The sequence below is a fragment of the Camelina sativa genome, chromosome 8, assembly GCF_030686135.1.
Source record: "Camelina sativa cultivar CO46 ecotype springtype chromosome 8, ASM3068613v1".
Classification (NCBI taxonomy): Eukaryota; Viridiplantae; Streptophyta; class Magnoliopsida; order Brassicales; family Brassicaceae; genus Camelina; species Camelina sativa.
In genome coordinates, this window is record NC_141887.1 from 28,164,851 (window position 1) to 28,186,221 (window position 21,371).

Here is a 21,371-nt window from a genome sequence, read left to right on the forward strand (position 1 = left end):
TACAAATTTCCTAATCTTATTCTGTGAAGCTTATTCAATTATAAATTAAATCAGATAATCCTTATCGATCCCACCACACCAGTTTCTAACAAATATATGAACGAAAAGAAAAGGCTAAAGTTACATTCTACAATAAACACCACAACCAAAGTGAAATTATATATTAAGAAAGGGCTATGGATTTATAATTTTTGATACTCCCACTTAATTGGGGAACAACTAACTTGCCCTACAAGTAACACTACTGTTCTACAAATCCCACCCGTCTTTTCTCCCACCAAATTCCCATCTTCGATCAGCCAAACTTCCATACAAATCAGAGAATCGACGGAGACACTTACTTCTCTTTTTGTAATGTTGGTTCGTGTTTCCACTAATAGCTACACCTGAAAATTTTGAAGTGTCAATTGTTGTCAAAGAAGGTCTCACGTACTCCACAGCTTTTCCTGATCCGCTTGCATTCGCGTACAAGAAATTCAGCAAAATGTCTTCACAATTAAACTGCTCGTTTACAAATTCCCGACCGAGTTTCGCTTTCTCCGATTGATACATATCAAAGGCAAAGCGAACGTCCATAAACGCTGCTCCAGTGAGAATCATATTGTATCCTTTATGACTTCTCGCAAACTTCTCTGCGCTATAAGTCATGGTTTGATCAACAAAACGCGGGTAGAATCCCACCAGTCTCTCCGGATGCTCACGCCAAACTCCAAACCCTTTTTCGATGTCATCACAAGGCATCATTATATCGTCGTCAAGCTCAAGAACCGCTCGGGTTTTAATCAGCGGATCGATCTCGAACCTGTTGTTCAGAGAATTCTGCTTCTGGACTCGGATTCTGACTGGCACGGCAGAGTCTAGCTCTGACAGTTGAGGAGGCGGTCCTTTGTTCCATATGACAACTATCTCTTTGACGGAAGGACAACGAGAGTAACGCTTAACGTACATTTTCAGATTCCAGAGACGAGCATCGTAAGTCATAGTTGCTAACGTGAACTGAGACAAGTGACCTTTGAATGGGTAAGGCTCAACGGCTCCACTTCCGCCGTATATGTATCTGATGCCTACACATGTGAGGAAAAGTCCTACAAGGACTATAACACCGAGCGTAAATTTTCCCATGGAGGAATTAGGCTTCACGAATCCTCTGAGAAAAGATGGTACTCGGTTCAAGCGAGAACAAATCCGCCTTAACTTTTCTGAGAACAAACCTGCGGTTTCTAGATTCAGGAGTGCATCGGTTCTTTTGCCCGCATAGTAGTTCATGCACCAGGTTGATGGAACAATGCAGTTCACAACCCCAAGCAAAAAACCAAGTAATACAACCACGGAAATAGCAGATGCAAGAGAGGCATAACCGAGAATAACCCGATGAAACAGATCGCCTGAAGTTACACGGTCACCATCAACAAGACCAATGAATTCACCAGAACTTAGCTGTTTCACATCGAAATGATGCTGCCTAACTCCGTTCCAAGAATTTTTACCTTTATCCGACGCTTCCAAAGAGAAAGGGACTTCAACTTCTCTGTACTCTTCCTTGGAAATAGCCTCAACCTTGAAAATGCGTATCCTTTTCCCGTAGTTTTCACCACAATCTTGACCAACACGATAGAGATTCCCGTCGTGTAAAAACGCTCTGCCTCCATTTCTTGCACCAACACTTCTTTTACCATTGTAGATAGGATTCATCTTGTGTGGTTTCCATGTGCCAAGAGGAGAGTTGCTGTACCAAATTTCCAATTGTCCATTCTTCTTTGCCCCAAAGCTACTGTGATCTGATCCAAACAGCCAATAGATTCCTTCGTGATGGATTATAGTCGAATCAACAAGCGGCTTTTTCATGATAACTTTCTCCAGCTTCCAACTCAAGGGAAAGTTCACAGCGCGGTATAGATTAAGCTGTCCTAGCTCGTTACTCTCCGGCATCATGTATATCTTTTAAACCAACAATCAAAAAAAAGTAAGGTAAAATTTTCAAGATACAGGAATGATCTGAAACAACAGCATGCAACTGAATATATCTTACTTCTCCGTTGTAATTGAAGACGAATGGAAAAGACAAGTGCCAAGCCTCATCCAATGCTATACCAAGAGTTTCCCAAGTAGCTCCTTTGTCAATACTTTTAGCGACTCCTATATCCCCTTGCATTGTAATGGGGTTTTTAGTTTCGAAGAAGAGGTATAGAGTATCACCCTGTTTGAATCACCCAAAAATCAGACTCACAAGAAAATAAATATTATGTAGTTCCTCTGCTTTTATGATCAATTGAAGAAACAAAAGGGTTCAAGGATCAGGATTATATATATATGGTACCTGTACATAAAGAACAGGGTCAGCTACAAAGTTGCTTGGAAGACCAGAATTGGTCAAGGAGGCACATGTTAAAACTGGATTAGACACAGGCCATGCTCCACTCTCATTCCTCCATACATTGACCTGTTTTTTTAAAATCACCCATACTCATCAGAAACACAATGTCGTAAAATCCCTAAAAAAAATTATGAACCCTAGATGGAAACTATTACCTGTGACCTAAGGCAAAAAAAAAAAAAAAAAAGAATTGAGAAAAAAAAATTAGAGAAACTTACGGATTCGATTGGTTTGAGAGAGAAGGGAGAATCACCATAGAAAACACCAATGGACCATGAACCTTCATTATCCTCTCTGCAACCCAACGAAGACGACGATACATGATCCGTACGGCCGATATGCGGAGAAAACACGAACCACGCGTACGTCACGGCAACCAAAGCGTAAAACCCAAAACAGGAAGCGAAGAACAGAAAACGCCTCCCGGAGCTTCGATATCTGTAACGGTGGTGATGCTTGTTGTGACCAGAACCAGCAGCAACGTTCTCCGTCTTCTCTTCCATTATCGGATTTATTATCTTCCTCCTCCTCCTCCTCCTCGGCGGCTTAACCGTGTAAATATCGCCGTAGAGATTTTATTTTTATTTCTTTTTTTTCTCTGTTTTTTTTTTTTTTGGTAATTATGAATTCAAAATTTTAGTAATTAAAATCCTTAATTACGAAATATTTTTTACCATTTAAAGGTTGAAGAAAGAGAGATCTCTCTTCTCTCATCATCTCTCTCGCTGCGGTGCAGAGGAAACTAAAATAAAAGGTGACGAGTGTGTGTGTGTTAATGCAGAAGCGAAAACGTTACTTGGCATGTTTGTTGAATTTACCAAAACACCCCTTTTGGTTTGCTTTTTTGTAGTGACACGTGTAAACCTACCGCTACACGCGTGGAAACCAGAACCGGCCGCTTCGGGTTTTCGTCAGTATTTTGTCCGGTTTAATTTCTCCAATTTATGAGATAATTACAAATAAGTTTACATTGGATACTATCAGATATGCATTTAATTTTAACGCTTTAATTTTTATTAGTCTTGGATATGTGATCTGTGAATGACTCAGATACTAATATTAAAGTCAATTTTCTTTGAATGAATTGAATTCATCTTTTTGGTAAAATATCTTTGCTTTTACTGTCTTCGTGTCTTAATAATCGAAATCAGATCCACCCCGATACTGATCTATTTACGGAAACAATTTTGAATCATGGATCAATTATTAGGTAACAACAAAATAGTAATCAAAGACAGATTTTTCTTTCTCATCATAAAATGCATTCATTGATTTGGAACATTGCATTTTAGATTTCAATATTTCATGCACAATAGAGAGAATGTAGTTTCCTAAAATTTTGTATCGTACTGTATGTGTGTATTTAAAGAAATTTTCCTTTATTGTTTTTTTTTTTCATTGAGAATTACCAATACATATCGTAAATCGTCAACAATGAATCAATGCTAACCTCTCGCGAGTCACAAAGTCGCAATAGTTGTTGTTAGGTATCTTTTTCTTGATTCGGGGGGATACATTACATTGATATCATCATCACTATAGTATTTCTTAAAAAAGGAAATCTCAGTATACCCCTATATTTCTAGGAAATTCACACCATGGTTCATTGGTTCATTTTTGTTTTCTATGTACCGAACACTCCTAACCCAAAAATCAGATTAGATATTTATGAATCTTAAGTTGAATTGTAATGTAAATGGCAGAGGTAAAATCTATACAACTTGTAGCATAACTGTGGTCTGTGGCAACATTTGTAGGTCGTCTCGTCGGTTTATATATGAGGGGATTAATCTAATTAATATTCGAAACATAAATAAGCAGCTAAAATTGTAGCCAGAGGAACCGAAACGTTGTCGTCTACTTGATCCGTGATGGGTAGAGACTCGACCACCGTGGCGACCATTGAGACCAATGCGACTCTCTGGAAAGTCGTTTCCCAGTTCATGTTAAGGTACCCAAGACTCGAGTAATAGTAAAGTAATCTGCAAATTACAAAAGTATAGTAGTTGCAAAAATGTCATCTCAGTTCGGTCATCATCATGAAGGAGACATTTTGGTGGTTGTTTTTTTACCCGATAGAGATGAAGAAGCCGAAGATGAACATAGAGATGCTCCCTGCCCAGCTTTTTCTTGGGTTGTAAGGTATCTTTGCTGACCCAAACTTGCGTCCCATGATATCAGCTATTCCTACAAAGACGTTTTGATCATGTTTGCACTTAGACTCTTTCTTTCCAAATGGCTATTTAGATTCCAATAATATACGTAGCCCAAAAAATGGGATTAACAGGTAAAAAAAAGTTTACCATCGCCACCGCACATCATTGCTAAGGATATCATACCGATAGGAGACTCTCTCCAGAAGAAAACTGCAGACATAAGAAGTGCTAGAACGTAGAATAAAGGACCTTTAAGCAACTCTCTGTGTTGGTTTGAAAACAAAAGTCATCAGATTCTTGTAAAATCATGAAGAGTTGAGGAAAAAGAAAAGAGGTAGACAAAAACTTACTCTGGTCTCCCTTCTCTTGTGACGGATTTGATTAGCGTAGAATTGGGGGAAACGGATAATCCGTTAACAACAAGCCTTAAGCCATTCACTAACGGAACAAAAGCAGCAAAGTATCGAGCCTCGCTCGATCCGCTAAACTTAAAGGTGAAGAAATAAGAAATCAAAATGCTGCGAGTTTTATACGTTTTAGAGATTTACTAACACATGGAGAAGTTAAAGCAATACCTGAAGATTGGCCACGCCAGTACAAAAAGCAGACCTGAGAGTATATGCACAAGCTTTCTGCTCAAACTCTGCTCACACCATTTAAGACAAAGTGAATAGAGAGAATCACTATTACGGATAAGAAAAAAAAAAAAAAGAGAATCAAAGAAATTGTTTCCTTCTTATTCTTACTTCTTAACACAAAGCAACATCAAATTATCAATTTAGATCGTATATGGATCTAGCTAGTGACATTGAACGGTATATGTTATTTTTTAGGGGTCAGCGATTACGGATAAGAGGTTTTAGAAAAAGTGGTAACACATAAACCGGTAAGAATTTTGTACCACTTTGCTTTTGTCCACTTCAGCTACCACTACTGTACTGATTGGTCATAATAAGAGTGGTACCAACTCTTTTACTTTTACAAATCCAATACTAAAAGCCTAATTCACAGCAAAAAAAAAATTTAGGCTCGTTCCTGTTTCTAATTAGTAGTAGTACTGCAAAAACTCGACTTGAGAAAATTCAAACAATAAGCAGTAGCAGCAGTGATATGTAGTGGTGAATTCGAATAACTAGCTCGATCGGAATTGTAATCTGGCGAAATTGTGTGTGTATAATTAAAATGATTATTAATTAAGAGACCTGTTGAATGACGTTTCGCTTGGTGAGACTCTCGAAGCTTAGGACGAGCGCGTAGGCTCCACCGAGCACTGCCACGGTGGCTGCGACGTCATGCAACAGCGAATTCGTCGCAACTGCGGAAGAGATCAGAGAATGACGAGCACGTAACTGACTAGCCGACCCCATTCCGGTCAAGCCGATGAAACAAGGAGAAGAAATCAAGAAGTTCGGCGAACAGAACCGGTGCGTCGGCAAAGTGTTGTTCCCGAACCTAGACCTCCGGCACAAATGAGGTTGGTTAATCGGAGATAGAGGTAAGGTTGCTGCCATGGACTGAGGGAGTTGAGCCCCGAGGGTTGAGGTTAAGGAGGAGGAAGAAGAAGAGAATCTTGTGAAGTGAATAAAAGATAAGACATAGGAGTATGATTGAATTTTCTTTTGTATATATCTTACTTTGTTTGGGTGTTAGTTAAGAAGACAACGTAATCTGTCAGGTGTCGCTTTCTCATTGATCGATACGAATGCAAAAATCTGACTCGCAGTGGGACAGTTGGTTCAGTTTTGTACTAACCTAGTGGTGGGAAATGACCAATGAGCATGGCCTATTCCGGGAATAAGTGTTTTTTACTATTTACGTTTCGTACTTGTATTTTTTGGGGGCTTTATATATTGTTAAATCCGACACTAGTTATTCTGAAATTTACAGAATAAAGTATATTTTGAAAGGGAAATATATCATAAAATTTAAAAGATCTGGGGGAAATTGTCCATTACTTCTTTCCTTTTCAAACAAGTGAAACAAGAGAAGACACAAATAAGATACCGTAATGAAGAATACAATGTATAAAATCTCAATGGTAAAGTATTGTAATTAGTGATTGTATGTCAGTACACATGTATGTATATGTGGATGTCAATATAAAAAGTATACGACCTGACACTTTTCTCAACAATTGCACGGATGAAAATAAAAATCTACGAAAAGGAAAAGAAAAGTGTACAAAATCATGTGATTATATAATTAAGAGCTAAATAATTATGGATGGACCCTCAAAACTTTAAACCATTGACAAATATTGTACAGTGTTATGGAAAACGAAAGGGTGTGTCGTCGTCGTGTGGATGAGGATGTGTTGTTCGCAACAACTTGTGATTCTTTGATGAAAAGACATGGGTTCATCAATATATCTACGTGACTACGTCTAATCGATTCAAATTTGTCCTGGTCTACGCATGTTACGTTTTAGGTTTCTTTTCTTTCTCTAGTGTTATGGTATTATTTCTTCCTACATTCTAAATTTGGAGAAAATTGGATGTAACCATATTTATATGCAGGATGCAGCATTGAATTAAAAGTAACCTACAAAAAAAAGAAGAAGAACAGTCCCGCTGCATTTAATTAATTCACTTGCAGAGTGCTTTTATTTGCACTATACACTGGTTGTACACTTGTACTATTATACCCTATAATTGCTCCTTTCTTAAGCATCTGATAACTAATAGTAGTAGTAATTTAGTAATAGTATTCTCATTTAATTTTGATTGTTTTATAATCAACGGACACGTTAGAAGATTAAATGCTTCAGATCATATATTAATACTCGTTTTTACCAAGCAAAAGCCACAAGAACGTATATTATTGTGATAAAAAAAAAACAATCGTATCGTATAAACTAGTATAAGATATAAATGAAAAACAATCGTATAATTAAACTAGGATAAGATATAAATGTCAAAAAAAAAACTAGTATAAGATAAGAACATTTTGCATCGGATTATCCGACTCTTAAATCACTACTTAACTCGAATGATTACACCTAAAATAAAGATAATTTAAATCATTCATTTTGATAAAAAAAGTTTCTTAGGAATAAAAAGTACAAAAACCTGATAATCTACGGGTACACACAACTTATTCGTTTTGGGTGATTATCTTTTTTTGTTGTTGTTTGTTTGTTGTTGTAAATATATCATCTAAAAAAGGTTCTTAAACCTACCTAGTAAAGATGCTTTAGAAACAGTAGTAGTCATGTTGTTTACACTCATTATCATTAGCAGTAGTACCATTTAATTTCCATAACTTAAAATAAAGCAAAGTGACATAATTAGATAGAGAGAGATTTACGAAAGAAAAGAGATTTCATTATCACTAATAGTGACAATTACTGCTCATGAAAAAAGCAAGTTGGACTTGTTGTTTTTTTTTACTGTGTGTGGTGTATGTAATAAAAACGCGTTTAAAAAATCTCATCTTTCTGACGATACGATTGTTGTCACCGTCCTAACTTAATTACACTTTTTTTTTTTTTAATTTAAATCAATTAGAAATAATTTTTTTGGTTCAATCTCTCTCTCTCTCTCTCTTTCACATTCACACCACTGTCTCCGCTTAAACAGATTCGCAAAACTCAAAAATCAAAAAAGTACAGAAAAAGAATTCTCAATCTGAATATCTCTTTCTCATGGTGAAGTTTTGTGGCACCTGAAACAGAGAGAGAAGCTTCTTTCTTTCTTCTTCTTCTTCTTCTTCTTCTTCTTCTTCTTCTTCTTCTTCAGTGAAGCTGCTTCTTTCTCCATGGGGAGAAACTCTCTCTCGCTCGAGATCGATGACAATGGCGGCGTCGGGAGAGACGGTAATCACAACCTCTCCGGGAACGGAGACTTATCTTTTCATTCCGTTAGGGATCGACTCCGTCTTAAGCGGAATTCAAGCGACAGGCGAGATCGATCTCACTCTGGTTTGGATCGGCCTTCGTTGCGTAACCGACCTCATCACATTGGCCGATCGCTGAATCGCAAGGGTTTGATCTCGTTGCTTAAGCCTCGCGGCACCTGTTTGCTCTACTTTCTCGTCGCCTTCACGGTTTGTGCGTTCGTTATGTCTTCCCTCTTGCTTCAGAATTCGATTACTTGGCAAGGGAATGTTAAGGGAGGGCTGGTGGGTAGTCGAATTGGATTGGGGACTACGTTGAAGTATGTTCCTGTTGGTATTGCTAAGACGTTGATTGAAGGGGAAGGGCTTGATCCCTTGCGTTCCGCTGTTAGGATCGGTGTTCGTCCCCCAAGGCTTGCTCTCGTGAGTTCTTTTCTTATATATACCTTTTTGAATTTATGCATTGGTAGAGACCTGTTTATTTAAGTGCTAGGATTGTTAGATCCACTTTAGTTACTCTCGTAGACTAGTGTTCACCACTGTTAGACAGATACTGATATATATATATATATATACTCAATGTTTCTATGTTTAGCACTTAGGGTTCCGAGGTTTTGATTGTGGGAACGCGCGACATTGTTCATTATGTTTTTAATTGAGGAGCCTTCCAAGTAGTGCTGATTCAGACTTTAGGAAAGGTTTTTGTTTTGGAAAAGAGCGCTTGGCCAAGATTCTCTGGGAAAGAGATTTTCTTTTAGAAAATTTGATGTGGACCCTGGTTTATCTTCTTTTCTCATCTTAGCTAAAGTAGATTACCACCAGCAAGATTGAATTAGTCAAGTAGGACTTTATGGGATCAAGATCTAAATTTTTGTGTTTGAGCCTGAGCCAATGGAAGAAATAATATAGTATTTTAGCAATCCTACACGTCCTGACTAGACATATACAGGCTCATGAGAAAGTGCCATATGCTTCAGTTAGACGCTGCACCTTGGTGTATTGGTATGGAATTGAAGCTAGATTACGTTGTAGTAGCGTTAAGAAGTCATGCTGGCATATTATTCTTGAACTTGAAAGTGGGTTGTTCACGGTTATTTTGCAATTACTTGCATGGTCAATCACTCGTTTCAGTCTAATAGGAGTCATGTCTACATTAGCTTTGGAAAATTACCGTTGTTATGTATATCAACCCTGTTTTATTTTCTCTGATCGATCTCATATTATCCTTTCTGTCTCTGTCTCCATGCACTTTGAGTTCATTCATCTGTTGTATATATTATGAACGACAGGTACTAGGGAATATGAAGAAAGATCCTCGAACACTAATGTTGGTCACAGTTATGAAGAATCTTCAAAAACTGGGTTATGTGTTTAAGGTGAAACTTTATGGCATTTTATGTTTGCAGCTCTAGCATTCATGTTGAAGATTTTTTACTCTCTCTTAATTATGCTAAAAGCAGAATGGATTCTCTAATTTGTTAATCCACCACAAATATGCAGTGAAGTGGATACAAGCTTATATGTGTCTTATTTCTCGCTTCTCTTAGAAAAGCTTGTGACCTTAAAAGTTGTCAGGTTTTTGCCGTAGAGAATGGTGAAGCACGCTCATTGTGGGAACAGCTAGCTGGCCATGTCAAAGTTTTGGTTTCAGGGCAGTTGGGGCACACTGATTGGACATTGTATGTGTCCTAGAAACTCTTTGAAAACTTTCTTATTGTTTTCCTGGCCATATTTTCAAATGAGATTTCTTGGCAAATGATTCTCGGTTGCTTTATTAAATATTTTTTGTTTCTCCAACTCCACCTAGATAAATTTACAGTGATTCATCTTCTGCAGCTTTGAAGGAGTTATTGCTGATTCGCTTGAAGCAAAAGAAGCCATTTCAAGGTGGGTAGATTAAGTTTGATTAGCAGCCTGCTATCAGAGTGACTTTTTGTATTGCGTACTTATACTGGTTGTTGCTGCCTAAGATGTGAAAAAGTAACAAGCTGTTGGGCTTCTCAGAATTTTGCAAGTTACTTCTGTAGTTAAGATTCTAGGATGATAAAATTATATATATATGCAGCCTTATGCAGGAGCCATTTCGTTCTGTGCCACTTGTATGGATAGTTCATGAAGATATTCTTGCAAATCGGCTGCCTGTTTACCAAAGGATGGGCCAGAATTCTCTTATCTCCCACTGGAGAAGTGCTTTTGCGAGAGCAGCTGTGGTTGTCTTTCCACAGTTTACCCTGCCGGTAGATTCCTGTCCGCAATAAGCTTACATAAGTGTACCAAAGTGTGTGTTTTGTATTCGACTAAGACCTTATTATTATTTGTTCAGATGTTGCATAGCGTTCTTGATGATGGGAACTTCGTTGTGATTCCAGAATCTGTAGTTGATGTTTGGGCTGCGGAAAGCTACAGTGAAATCCGTACAAAACAAAAACTAAGGGAGATTAACGAATTTGGCGAGGATGACCTGATCATCTTGGTGCTTGGGAGTTCCTTCTTTTATGATGAGTTTTCTTGGGATAATGCCGTAGCAATGCACATGTTGGGACCACTTTTAACACGTTACGGGAGGAGAAAAGATACCAGCGGTTCCTTTAAGTTTGTTTTTCTATATGGTAACTCTACCAACGGACAGAGTGATGCTGTACAGGTAAGAAATATTTTGGTTGGATTTAATCATATCTTGTCCTTCCTAGATGATTAGGAACTATAGTTTCCGTAATCAATGCAATCCACAGATGCTCATTGGTCTTGTGCTACTACAAACACATTCAGGGAAAGAATATCCTCGGACAATTTGATTCGTCTGTATGTGACTAGTATTGGTTGAGATTGAATACTGAAGACATAATTCTGTGTTAATACATGAATGCAGGAGGTTGCGTCGAGGCTCGGATTGACCGAAGGCACTGTTCGGCATTTTGGTTTGGACGAGGATGTGAATAGAGTTCTACTGATGGCAGATATTCTTGTTTATGCTTCGTCCCAAGAGGAACAAAATTTTCCTCCATTAATTGTGCGAGCTATGAGCTTTGGTATCCCAATCATAACACCCGACTTTCCTGTCATGAAAAAATATGTGAGTACACTGAAGTTAATAGTTTCCTGATTATCAGACAATGCCAAACACGTTGTTTGCTTATTGTCGGACCTTTAACTGCAGATGGCTGATGAAGTTCATGGAATATTTTTTCGAAGAAACGATCCTGATGCATTGTTGAAGGCATTTTCACCCTTGATATCAGATGGAAGGCTCTCTAAATTTGCTCAAACAATTGCTTCTTCAGGGAGACTCTTAACTAAGAACTTGATGGCAACAGAATGCATAACTGGTTATGCTCGGCTTTTGGAGAACGTACTCCATTTTCCATCTGATACTTTCTTGCCAGGTTCTATTTCTCAACATCAAGTGACAGCATGGGAGTGGAATCTCTTCAGGAGTGAAATAGAGCAGCCAGAAAGCTTCATCCAGGACTCCGCTTATGCTTCCATTGGAAAATCCGGAATTATTTTCCAAGTCGAAGAGAAGTTCATGGGTGTTATTGAGTCAACAAACCCTCTTGACAATAATACCCTATTTGTTTCCGATGAGCTTCCTTCCAAATTAGACTGGGATGTTCTTGACGAGATCGAGGGAGCTGAAGAGTACGAAAAAGTAGAATCTGAGGAGGTATCAAATTTTCCTGCCATCAGACATATTTCTAGGTTCTCCCTAGACATTATTCTGTGAGTCTGGTTGAGCTGCATTGGTCTGTTATATTGAATTATTTCTTCTTTGTCTGATATGTAGCTAGAGGACAGAATGGAAAGAGATGTTGAGGATTGGGAGGAGATATATCGAAATGCTCGCAAATCGGAAAAGCTAAAATTTGAAGTGAATGAACGGGATGAAGGAGAGCTAGAACGAACTGGCCAGCCTTTATGTATTTATGAGATTTACGATGGAGCTGGGGCGTGGCCCTTTCTGCATCATGGCTCTCTGTACCGTGGTTTGAGCCTGGTAAGCTTCACTATTGGTTTCTGATTTTCAACCGACAGTTAACTAATCTGCATAAAGTATCAAGGTTAGAATTGTGCTCGATAATATTGCTGGTCTTGATTTTTGGTGATATCTTCACTTTAGTCCAGCAAAGATCGAAGGCTAAGCTCAGACGACGTAGATGCAGCAGACCGATTACCTCTACTGAATGATACCTATTATCGAGATATCCTTTGTGAAATTGGAGGAATGTTTTCTGTCGCGAATAAAGTTGATAGCATTCACATGAGACCTTGGATTGGATTTCAGTCATGGCGTGCTGCTGGTAGGAAGGTAGTTCTTTTATAGTAGTGTTGTAGTGTGTTGATAACTAATTTACAAAGTTACAGTTTATGAGTATCACTCTGTTTGAATTATTTGAATTACAGTTTATGAGTATCACATATCCAGCTTTACATAATTACATCCATTGTTCTACTGTTTGATGACACTTTTGTTGTGGAGACAGATCTCGTTATCATCTAAAGCTGAAGAGTCTCTGGAAAACATTATAAAACAAGAAACAAAGGGGGAAATTGTTTACTTCTGGACAAGATTAGACATTGATGGTGACTTGTATGGAAGTAAAAATAAGCTCACATTCTGGTCTATGTGCGATATCCTTAACCAACGAAACTGCAGGTACTCCTCCCCGCATTAACTGTTACATAATTTATGCTGATAGTAGCGAGGAAAATATACAGATGCATAATATTGAACTTACCCATATCTTTACATGACACATGCCGTACATACACTAACCAATGATTAATGGTGAGCTCACATCGGTTTCTCGTGTTTTAAATTGATGCAGAACCACTTTTGAAGATGCATTCCGGAATATGTATGGGTTACCAGAACACATTGAAGCGCTTCCTCCCATGCCTGAAGATGGTCATCACTGGTCTTCTCTCCACAATTGGGTGATGCCAACTCCGTCTTTCCTCGAGTTTGTCATGTTCTCAAGGTAAATATTATTCCCACATATTCTCCAAAACATCCACCATATCCCCCAAACTCACTGCCCCAGTCTTAACCGCAATCACAGGATGTTCTCGGAGTCTCTAGATGCACTGCACAACAATACTAACGACACCAAAAGTTGCTCATTGGCTTCATCGGTACTCGAGGTAAAAATCCCAGTTTCTTACTTGTGACTTTGTACTCCAATATTCCACAAATATCTGATTGTTATGATTCTGTTTTTTCAACAATAAGTAGAGAAAGCATTGTTACTGCCGGGTTCTGGAAATGTTGGTTAATGTCTGGGCATATCACAGCGGGAGAATAATGGTTTACATAAACCCAAGAGATGGCACGCTTGAGGAACAACATCCATTACCACAACGAAAAGGTTTAATGTGGGCCAAGTACTTTAACTTCACTTTACTGAAAAGCATGGATGAAGACTTAGCAGAAGCAGCAGATGATAAAGACCATCCAAGGGAAAGATGGCTATGGCCATTAACCGGGGAAGTACACTGGAAAGGCGTTTACGAGAGGGAACGTGAAGAAAGATACCGATTGAAAATGGACAAGAAGCGTAAAACTAAGGAGAAACTTTACGATAGGATCAAAAACGGTTACAAGCAAAAATCACTCGGAGGTTAAAAGCAGAGATCTGTTCGTGTGCATACAAGACCCGGGACAAGAGAGCTTAAAGGGCGAACGGATTAACTTGGGCTCAGTCTCGACGAGAGTTTATTCTTTTTTTGACAGGGGGAAACAAAACACATGGAGATTCACATGGAGATATTGAAAAGCAAAGATTCACTCTTGCCATTGTCTGGAGATTATAGGAGAGCTTAGATTTAGAATTCATTCTTCACCATCAAAGTAAAGGTTTCTTTCAAAACTCTCTTTTTTTTCCCTTCAATATTTGAACTCGGTAAGAAACAAAAGCATTCATGTTCTTAGCCACTGATTTAGGTTTTTATTTTTTAATCTTTCATGGTTTTTGTATATACATTACAATTTCATTGGTTTCAGAATAAAAAAAAAGGCAATTTTGATGTTGATGCTGCATAATTTCATTCAACTTATTATCATCATAACTCGACCAACCTGGGTCTCTCAACCAGACCAGAGGCAGTCTTTTCAATTATTTTAGATCATATATGAAAACAAGGCAATGGAGTTTATTTTCAAAATGTGTGATATTACAATCATAAATTGCTAAAAAAAAACTCGCTAAAATTTCAAGTTTCTAAGCAAGAAAATAGAAACTACAAGGTGTTACATCACTTTTTATCATAATTTTATATTAAAAAAAAAAATGGACTTCGGAAAAGTTAGAGAACCGTACAAACGTTGAAGATGACAAGACCCAAGACCAACAATGCCAACGACCGTCCTGAATGCAGCAGATTCATTACCTCGTGTTTGATTGTCATAGAGAATCTAGTGGGAACCCTCGACAAAAGAAAAAGAAAAAAAAATCATTACTAAAGCTCAGTACCTAACTTATCTATCTATATCTAAAACCAAAAACAAAATAAAAATCTATTTATATATATATATATATATATATATATATCTCAATAATGTAGACAAAGGTGTTCGAAGACAGATAGATTCACATGCAAATTTTGGGCTCGATCGACGCTTCAACAAACCCATTTTTGCAATCTAATAAACATCGAGGGACCAATAATAATTAAATCCTACAAAACTTTAGAAAAGCTAAACCGTGCAAAGCTTCCCTTTCTTTCATGTCCACATCAAAACTGACCAAAAGAGCTAAACATTTATTAATCGTCAATTGGATCAATCGGAATAGTAACGTAACGACTTCGCAAAATTAAATGGTATGGGGACAAAAGGAAAGAATCAAGAAAAGTCGATGGGGTTTGGTTTGGTAAGTTAATGGTCCCAATACTTTTTTCAAATTGTTCTCCAAATTGGTTTGGTTTTACCATTTAAGCTACATGTACTCTAGCTCTCTAATTTTCCCAATCACTCCGAGTTCTCGGTATCGTTTTGGTATCCTATGAAAAAGGACATGAAGTGAAATCTACTTCGTAAGATTATAAATAGAAGAATATTATATTTTAAAGAACAGCAAGTCTTTGATGTTTGTGAAGAAAATTGCAACACAAACGTATGAGATGCATGATATGATCATAAGCTTCAAGCTTTTAAAGTAATATATAGGATAAACATAAATATTTTGATATCAATTTTATTACAGCCTATTCGACTTTTCTTCTTTTTGTCGTGTGTATAGTATATAGGTTTTAATATTTGTATAAGAGACAATCGGATATGAAAGATAAAAAAAATCCAAGAGAGAACCATCATGCATGATCGTTATCCACTTGGTATCGATGATGATATCGGTTACTTAAAATAAAAATATAGTATGGAAAACATTTAGTTTGATCGATAATATTATAAGGATAAATACATTAATTATTAGGGAGACATGCACGTTACGTTTTACTTGCTTCCCTTGTCTCGATCGTACTTTACAACGAATAAAAATACTAAAAAACGTAACACTAATACATACTAACTCAACCACGTATTAATTGTATTCATGTCAACCACGTAAATATATTACTATATACTTTGCATATTGAGGATTTTATGCATCCCATTCTTGTTTATATCGACCTAGGTTTCTGTTCATATAGATCTACTCGCAAAAACTTAAAACCAAAACTAGCTATCGTCTTGGCTCTTGCATATAACTAATTTCATTTCCCGAATATCGTGTCATGTTCGAAATTCTTGTCAAACTGTTCCTCTTTTTCAGCTTACTGCTTAATTACACTAATGAATACTATTAATCTTCTTACACATCATCATCATCATATACATACAATGATACAATACAAAGCAGAATATTTATTAATTAATCTACTTTTTAGATATTTAAGCTAGAATGCTAGAGTGTTGATATATATACCAAAATGGTTCAAATTTACAACAAGATTACGCAAAAAAATTAAAACAACAAACGTTTTTTGTTGTTGTCAACAACTAAAGTTGTTAAAAAAAGATCGATAGAAAAAAGTGGTCCAGATTCCAGAAAACAAAACTTGTCCATGCATTTCTGCGTAAGGAACAGTTAAACACATAGTATTTGTTTACTCGTGTTAAAAAAAGAAAAGTAAAAAAAATGGGAAAAGATAACAAAAAAAAAAAAGACAGTGAGTGAGATTGAGAAACTGGGAAAGATCACAGAGATTGTTTCTTTATCTGTACCTCTTTTTTTCCTTTTTTTTGGGGGGAGGCTTTAACACTGTCTGATATCGCCCAGTCGCATCCACAAGATCAACCCTACATCACACTACATGCCTCCATAATAGTCAACACGTGGCAATTCTTTTGATGTTTAGAGTCTCTGCACACTAATTTTACCTTAATACCTTTGCAACTATGTCTGTATACACTCATACATCATGTATATGCTGACTTCTAGATTCAGTTCAATTATAATTATTCAAATATATATATGTACAGATACTAATTATGTACGTATATGCTGACTTCTAGATTCAATTCTATTATATATAATTATTCACATATGTATAGATACTTATCAAATATATATGTATAGATGCGTATTATGTATGTATATATTCGCATGAAGAGTCTATAGTAAGGCATATATAAAAAACCATGATTAAAACGAACGTGTAGATGTCGTGCGGGATACGAATTTAAATATCAAAATCAACAGTATCATTTAAAGATATGCCGATGGAATCTTAGTTAATAAAATTATGATACTTTCTTCCTTATGGAATCTTGGATAATTAAGAAAAAAAAAGAATAAGATTAAAACCGATTGCAATTATATCCAGATCGTAGTTATAATAATTTTATTAAATATGCATGTAACTGATACATCATGCATGTACAAAAAGTCTAAAAGTCTATACACATGACATGTCTCTCTATTTCTTTAGCGGTACACGACATAAATTCTAACCAACCTCTACGTTTAGATCTAGAGATTAAAAACTTTGAGCTAAAATTTGAATGCTATATATGTGCCTAAACTATTGATATAAATTTTAAAAGAAATTTTTTTTTTATGTACTTATTCTTATATTATCCATGTTACTATTGATTATTTTCCAAACATATGCATGTTACTACTTTAACCGAACAAATTTGCATGTTAGATCTATTATACTCGCATAATATATTTTTTTATTCTTTTCTAAAAGTAATATTTATATGCATGTTTACAAGTCTACGTTTGCATTAATAAAAGATTGATTTTTCGGAAAATGTGTTCTTTGAATCTTTGCTAAAGTAAAATTACTTCTATATAGGCTCCCTATTCTTGATTTGATTCTTCTTTTTTAGTGGACGTAACTATCAATCTAAAACCATGAATATATACCCTCTTTTCGACATTTTCTTTTAATTCTTCATTTTCCAAAGGTGACTTTCCTATCTTTCGGTATATAATTATCTATAGATGCATCATGCATATTACTATGTAACTGTTTCCCTACAGTTTTGAAACAATTCTTAAAATTCTATATTCTTTGCTTACCTATGGAATTTTCTTTAGTGGCTAGCTTTTGAGCTTCGAGTAACACACGTTTTTTATTGGTTCGTTGATAAAAGTAAAACATATCCAATATATTAAAAAACAATATATTTTTACTGACAGTTAAAATTATAGTTAAAGTTGGTGTATACGTTTTAAAAAATTTCTTTTTTAAGGAATAGCAAATCATTAAAAAATTTGCATATTCATTGTAAATTTGCTCTTAAGAAACTTATTATAGTATTTTTTTTGTTTGAACATGCATGTATGAAATTTCATTACCACTATTACGTCAAATAGTAATAATAATAATAACATAATCATATTTAACATTATTTAATTAAGAATCTAAACTCCTGTAGAGTAGTAATAAGTAATAACAGATTTACTTGGCATGTGGCTTAGTTTAATTATCTCTCAAATGTAAATGAAGAGAAGTGGTAGTAGATTTTATTTCTACCATGGCTTATCTTTCTCTAATTATAATATACACATATACAACAAAAAAGGCATGTATGTAAAGACAGAAGCACATATATATAAGAAACCTACAAGTCCACTTCTCTAAGAAGATTTGTTCAGGCACACGCCAAAACACAAAACACAAAACAAAAAAAAAAAAACAAAACCCTTTCAAGAACATATAAATTTAATATTTCCATAAAAAAATAAAAAGGAATGGATCTTGGGTTAATACAAGATCTGCCCATCTTGAAGTTCCCACCAGCCATCAAGATCCGATCCAACACCAACATAGATGATGATGACTGCGGCGGCTGCACCACTCCCACTTCCTCCGACCACAAGATTCCTCTCACCACCGCAACTACTCCTCCTCCTCCGCCGCACAAACCCCGTCCACCTTCTACGCCTTCGTCTCTCCGCGTCAGATCTTGCAAGAGGAAGCTTATGACGTCACTACCCAAGTACGAGATCATCGTCAACAAAGATGAGATCGAGCGCTTCTTTACCTCCGTTTACAACCAGAAAATGACTTCATCCACCACCACCACGGTGGCCACGCGGCGGAGAAGTTTCCGTTCTTGTTCACGAAGATGATCAATAATTGAGAAATCTCATTAAAGGTTCCATAATTTCGAATAGCTTTTTTTCGAATTTTATTTATTTTTATGTAATGTTTTTTTTATGATCAACTTTACACGTCGACCCACTCTATAAATATACATGTGCGATCGATTGATGGAATCTTTTTTTTTCTTTTACTAAATTGTGTGCTTAGCTGTTTTGAAAACGAATGAACCCATTTTTTCATTAATATTTATCGACAACTAAAATTAATTTTACAACAAGTCGCATGCACAAGTATGTATATATATCATCTTTTAGTAAAACAAATGAAGTTATAATATATATTTCGACTGATGAAACTGAACAGTGAAAGCCTATAGCATTTACCAGTTTGTTCAGTGTGGCCAAAAAGTACGTTTTTTCATCATTAGCTGATTGAGGTACTTTTTTTTTAGATTGGATATATGAATCTCTTGAATTGATCCAAAATAGTAGTACATGGATTATGAAATTCTGTGTCATGGGTTATGATGGTAATTCGTTAAACAAAAGTAACAATTTCAAAATAATACTGAATAAGAAAAAGAAGAAAAAGAGAGAAAACGAGTTGCCTTTGCAAGCAATTATTTCTGTCGGCCACGATATATTTCTATTATGTGATACCATGTTGCGCATAATTATGCCTTCCGATCTAATTTTACATAAACATAATTATGATGATATATAGTAAGAGAATTATGTACTTTCTATGACATCATGTATACTGAAACTAAAAGTCAGACATTCATAAAGGTAATATTGGAAACTTTGTAAGACATTAGTAAAAAAATGAAAAGGTATAGTCAGGTTATAAAAATGTGAATTAACAGTTTAGGTGAGTGATTTGATTTGGTTGGATGAGATATGCTGTAATGGTTAGCGTGTATTACGTGTGTGCTTGTGTAAGAAGCCACGAGAAAGATAATGATGTCTTGATCCAACTATTTTCAACTTTTTAATATAGAAAATAGATTGTTGCTTATTTTGCAAGCTAATATATATATATATATATATAAGTAATCAAATAAAGTTTGATCGGGAAATTCATGTTGATCTCTGACATTTTTGGACCGACATGAAGAACGATAAATACGGCTTTGGGATCTGTAAATTAATGTAATTTTAATGAAATTTAATGTTATGGATGACGTCTCGTAGAAAAATTAATCTACAATTCATTAGGGGTGCCCATTCGTCACGTACTCGGAAGATCGATCCGGTGGGATTTTATTATTACCAATAAGTTTTACTATATGTTTGAGAAACAAACATTTGATTATAGTATTTTCAAAAATAATTCAGCAGTAATCTTGATTTGTTGGGAGGATTGAAAAAACCAACACATGGTTTGCAGCTTGATCTGTTGATCTAATGACAATTACGTTATACCAGACCATCACCTAACATAAACTTCACTACCATTGCCACGATTACGACAAAAAAAACATGCATGCAGCAGCAATTGAATGGTTGTTGAATTTAGTGAAGTAGTGATGAAGGCCCATAAGTACTTCGAATGGTTTGTAATGTCTACCATGCATGTCACACAATATCCACGTTGGATCATTTCTTAAAACTAGCTATGAAGAAACTATGAATTCGTCTAATCATCACTATGCATCTGTCACAGTTGAATTTATGACATGGAATAGTTACTTCTGGACATTGAATTTTTCATTGAGTTACTTCTGGACATCAACACATATGATTTGTTGTTGTTACTATGTTATACTAACATGTTATTTTGATAAAATGACCTTTAACAATGGGTTGACATTGTATTTGTCAGGAATTAACAAAGAAAAAAAAAAATTGCTTATACAAAAAAGGTTAATTAATTGATACAGTAAAGTTTACATTGTAGATTTACTTTTGATGGAGATCTTGTAAATGCAATGTGGATAAAGGTGGGTAAGCACGATGATAAAAAAAAACTTAGATTAATTGATTGTTAATCGTCTTTGATCCGGTGTATTTATTATATTAGATCGTGCGTAAAAGTACCTGCAATAAACTGTAATACTTTTATACACGCCGTAAAAATCACCATGATTGTTGTATCTCTGAGTACATAATATCAAACATTATTCAATATATTAGTATCCAGCCCCATACAACATGTTATTAAAAATTAGGTTGGCTAGTGGGGTACAATAATTAGCCGTGTTCTTATCGTACAATATACCATCGTGAATTCTGCAAACTAATCATATAATAATTTAAAAACGAAGGTCACACGCAGCTCAGTCCTTAAAAGTAGACTGAACGAACTATAGTTACATTTTAGCCACAAAAAGGAAAGAAAGAAAAGAAGAAGCTAAATCTGTTATCCAAAAATAACTTTGATAGTATATAAACGAATTGAAAATATGTTGTTCGGACGAAATAGTGGATGCAATGAATATGTAACTAAAT

At 35.8% G+C, this 21,371-nt stretch overlaps 3 protein-coding genes and 1 pseudogene across 7 annotated transcripts; 2 read left to right on the forward strand and 2 right to left on the reverse strand.

Moving 5' to 3' along the window:
- Positions 1-38: 38 nt before the first annotated feature.
- On the reverse strand, positions 39-3,177 carry LOC104708670 (glucosamine inositolphosphorylceramide transferase 1-like). The gene is made up of 4 exons (XM_087463014.1): positions 2,593-3,177; positions 2,318-2,440; positions 2,030-2,197; positions 39-1,938 (listed from the first exon to the last, which is right to left on the reverse strand). The coding sequence occupies exons 1-4, from the start codon at positions 2,875-2,877 to the stop codon at positions 250-252; spliced, it is 2,265 nt and encodes a 754-aa protein (XP_087319140.1). The 5' UTR covers positions 2,878-3,177; the 3' UTR covers positions 39-249.
- Positions 3,178-4,016: 839 nt separating this feature from the next.
- LOC104708671 (phytol kinase 1, chloroplastic) lies at positions 4,017-6,290 on the reverse strand. The gene is made up of 6 exons (XM_010425269.3): positions 5,733-6,290; positions 5,106-5,173; positions 4,881-5,012; positions 4,678-4,793; positions 4,447-4,561; positions 4,017-4,356 (listed from the first exon to the last, which is right to left on the reverse strand). Exons 1-6 carry the CDS (start codon positions 6,039-6,041, stop codon positions 4,170-4,172), a joined length of 927 nt encoding a protein of 308 aa, XP_010423571.1. The 5' UTR covers positions 6,042-6,290; the 3' UTR covers positions 4,017-4,169.
- Positions 6,291-7,968: 1,678 nt separating this feature from the next.
- Positions 7,969-14,392, forward strand: LOC104708672 (uncharacterized). 5 transcript variants are annotated; one of them, XM_087461691.1, is made up of 14 exons: positions 7,969-8,787; positions 9,654-9,740; positions 9,940-10,043; positions 10,201-10,251; positions 10,430-10,601; positions 10,688-11,008; positions 11,234-11,437; positions 11,522-12,028; positions 12,149-12,358; positions 12,482-12,670; positions 12,846-13,018; positions 13,191-13,343; positions 13,425-13,506; positions 13,598-14,392. In XM_087461691.1, exons 1-14 carry the CDS (start codon positions 8,287-8,289, stop codon positions 13,985-13,987), a joined length of 3,144 nt encoding a protein of 1,047 aa, XP_087317817.1. In that variant the 5' UTR covers positions 7,969-8,286; the 3' UTR covers positions 13,988-14,392. The 5 variants fall into 5 exon arrangements, 2 of the variants coding, with proteins under 2 accessions (XP_087317817.1, XP_087317818.1); XR_015563858.1 differs by having other exon boundaries at positions 8,014-8,787; positions 12,482-12,662; XR_015563859.1 differs by having other exon boundaries at positions 8,014-8,787; positions 12,153-12,358.
- Positions 14,393-18,447: 4,055 nt separating this feature from the next.
- LOC104708673 (cyclin-dependent protein kinase inhibitor SIM pseudogene) lies at positions 18,448-19,164 on the forward strand (annotated as a pseudogene).
- Positions 19,165-21,371: the final 2,207 nt, after the last annotated feature.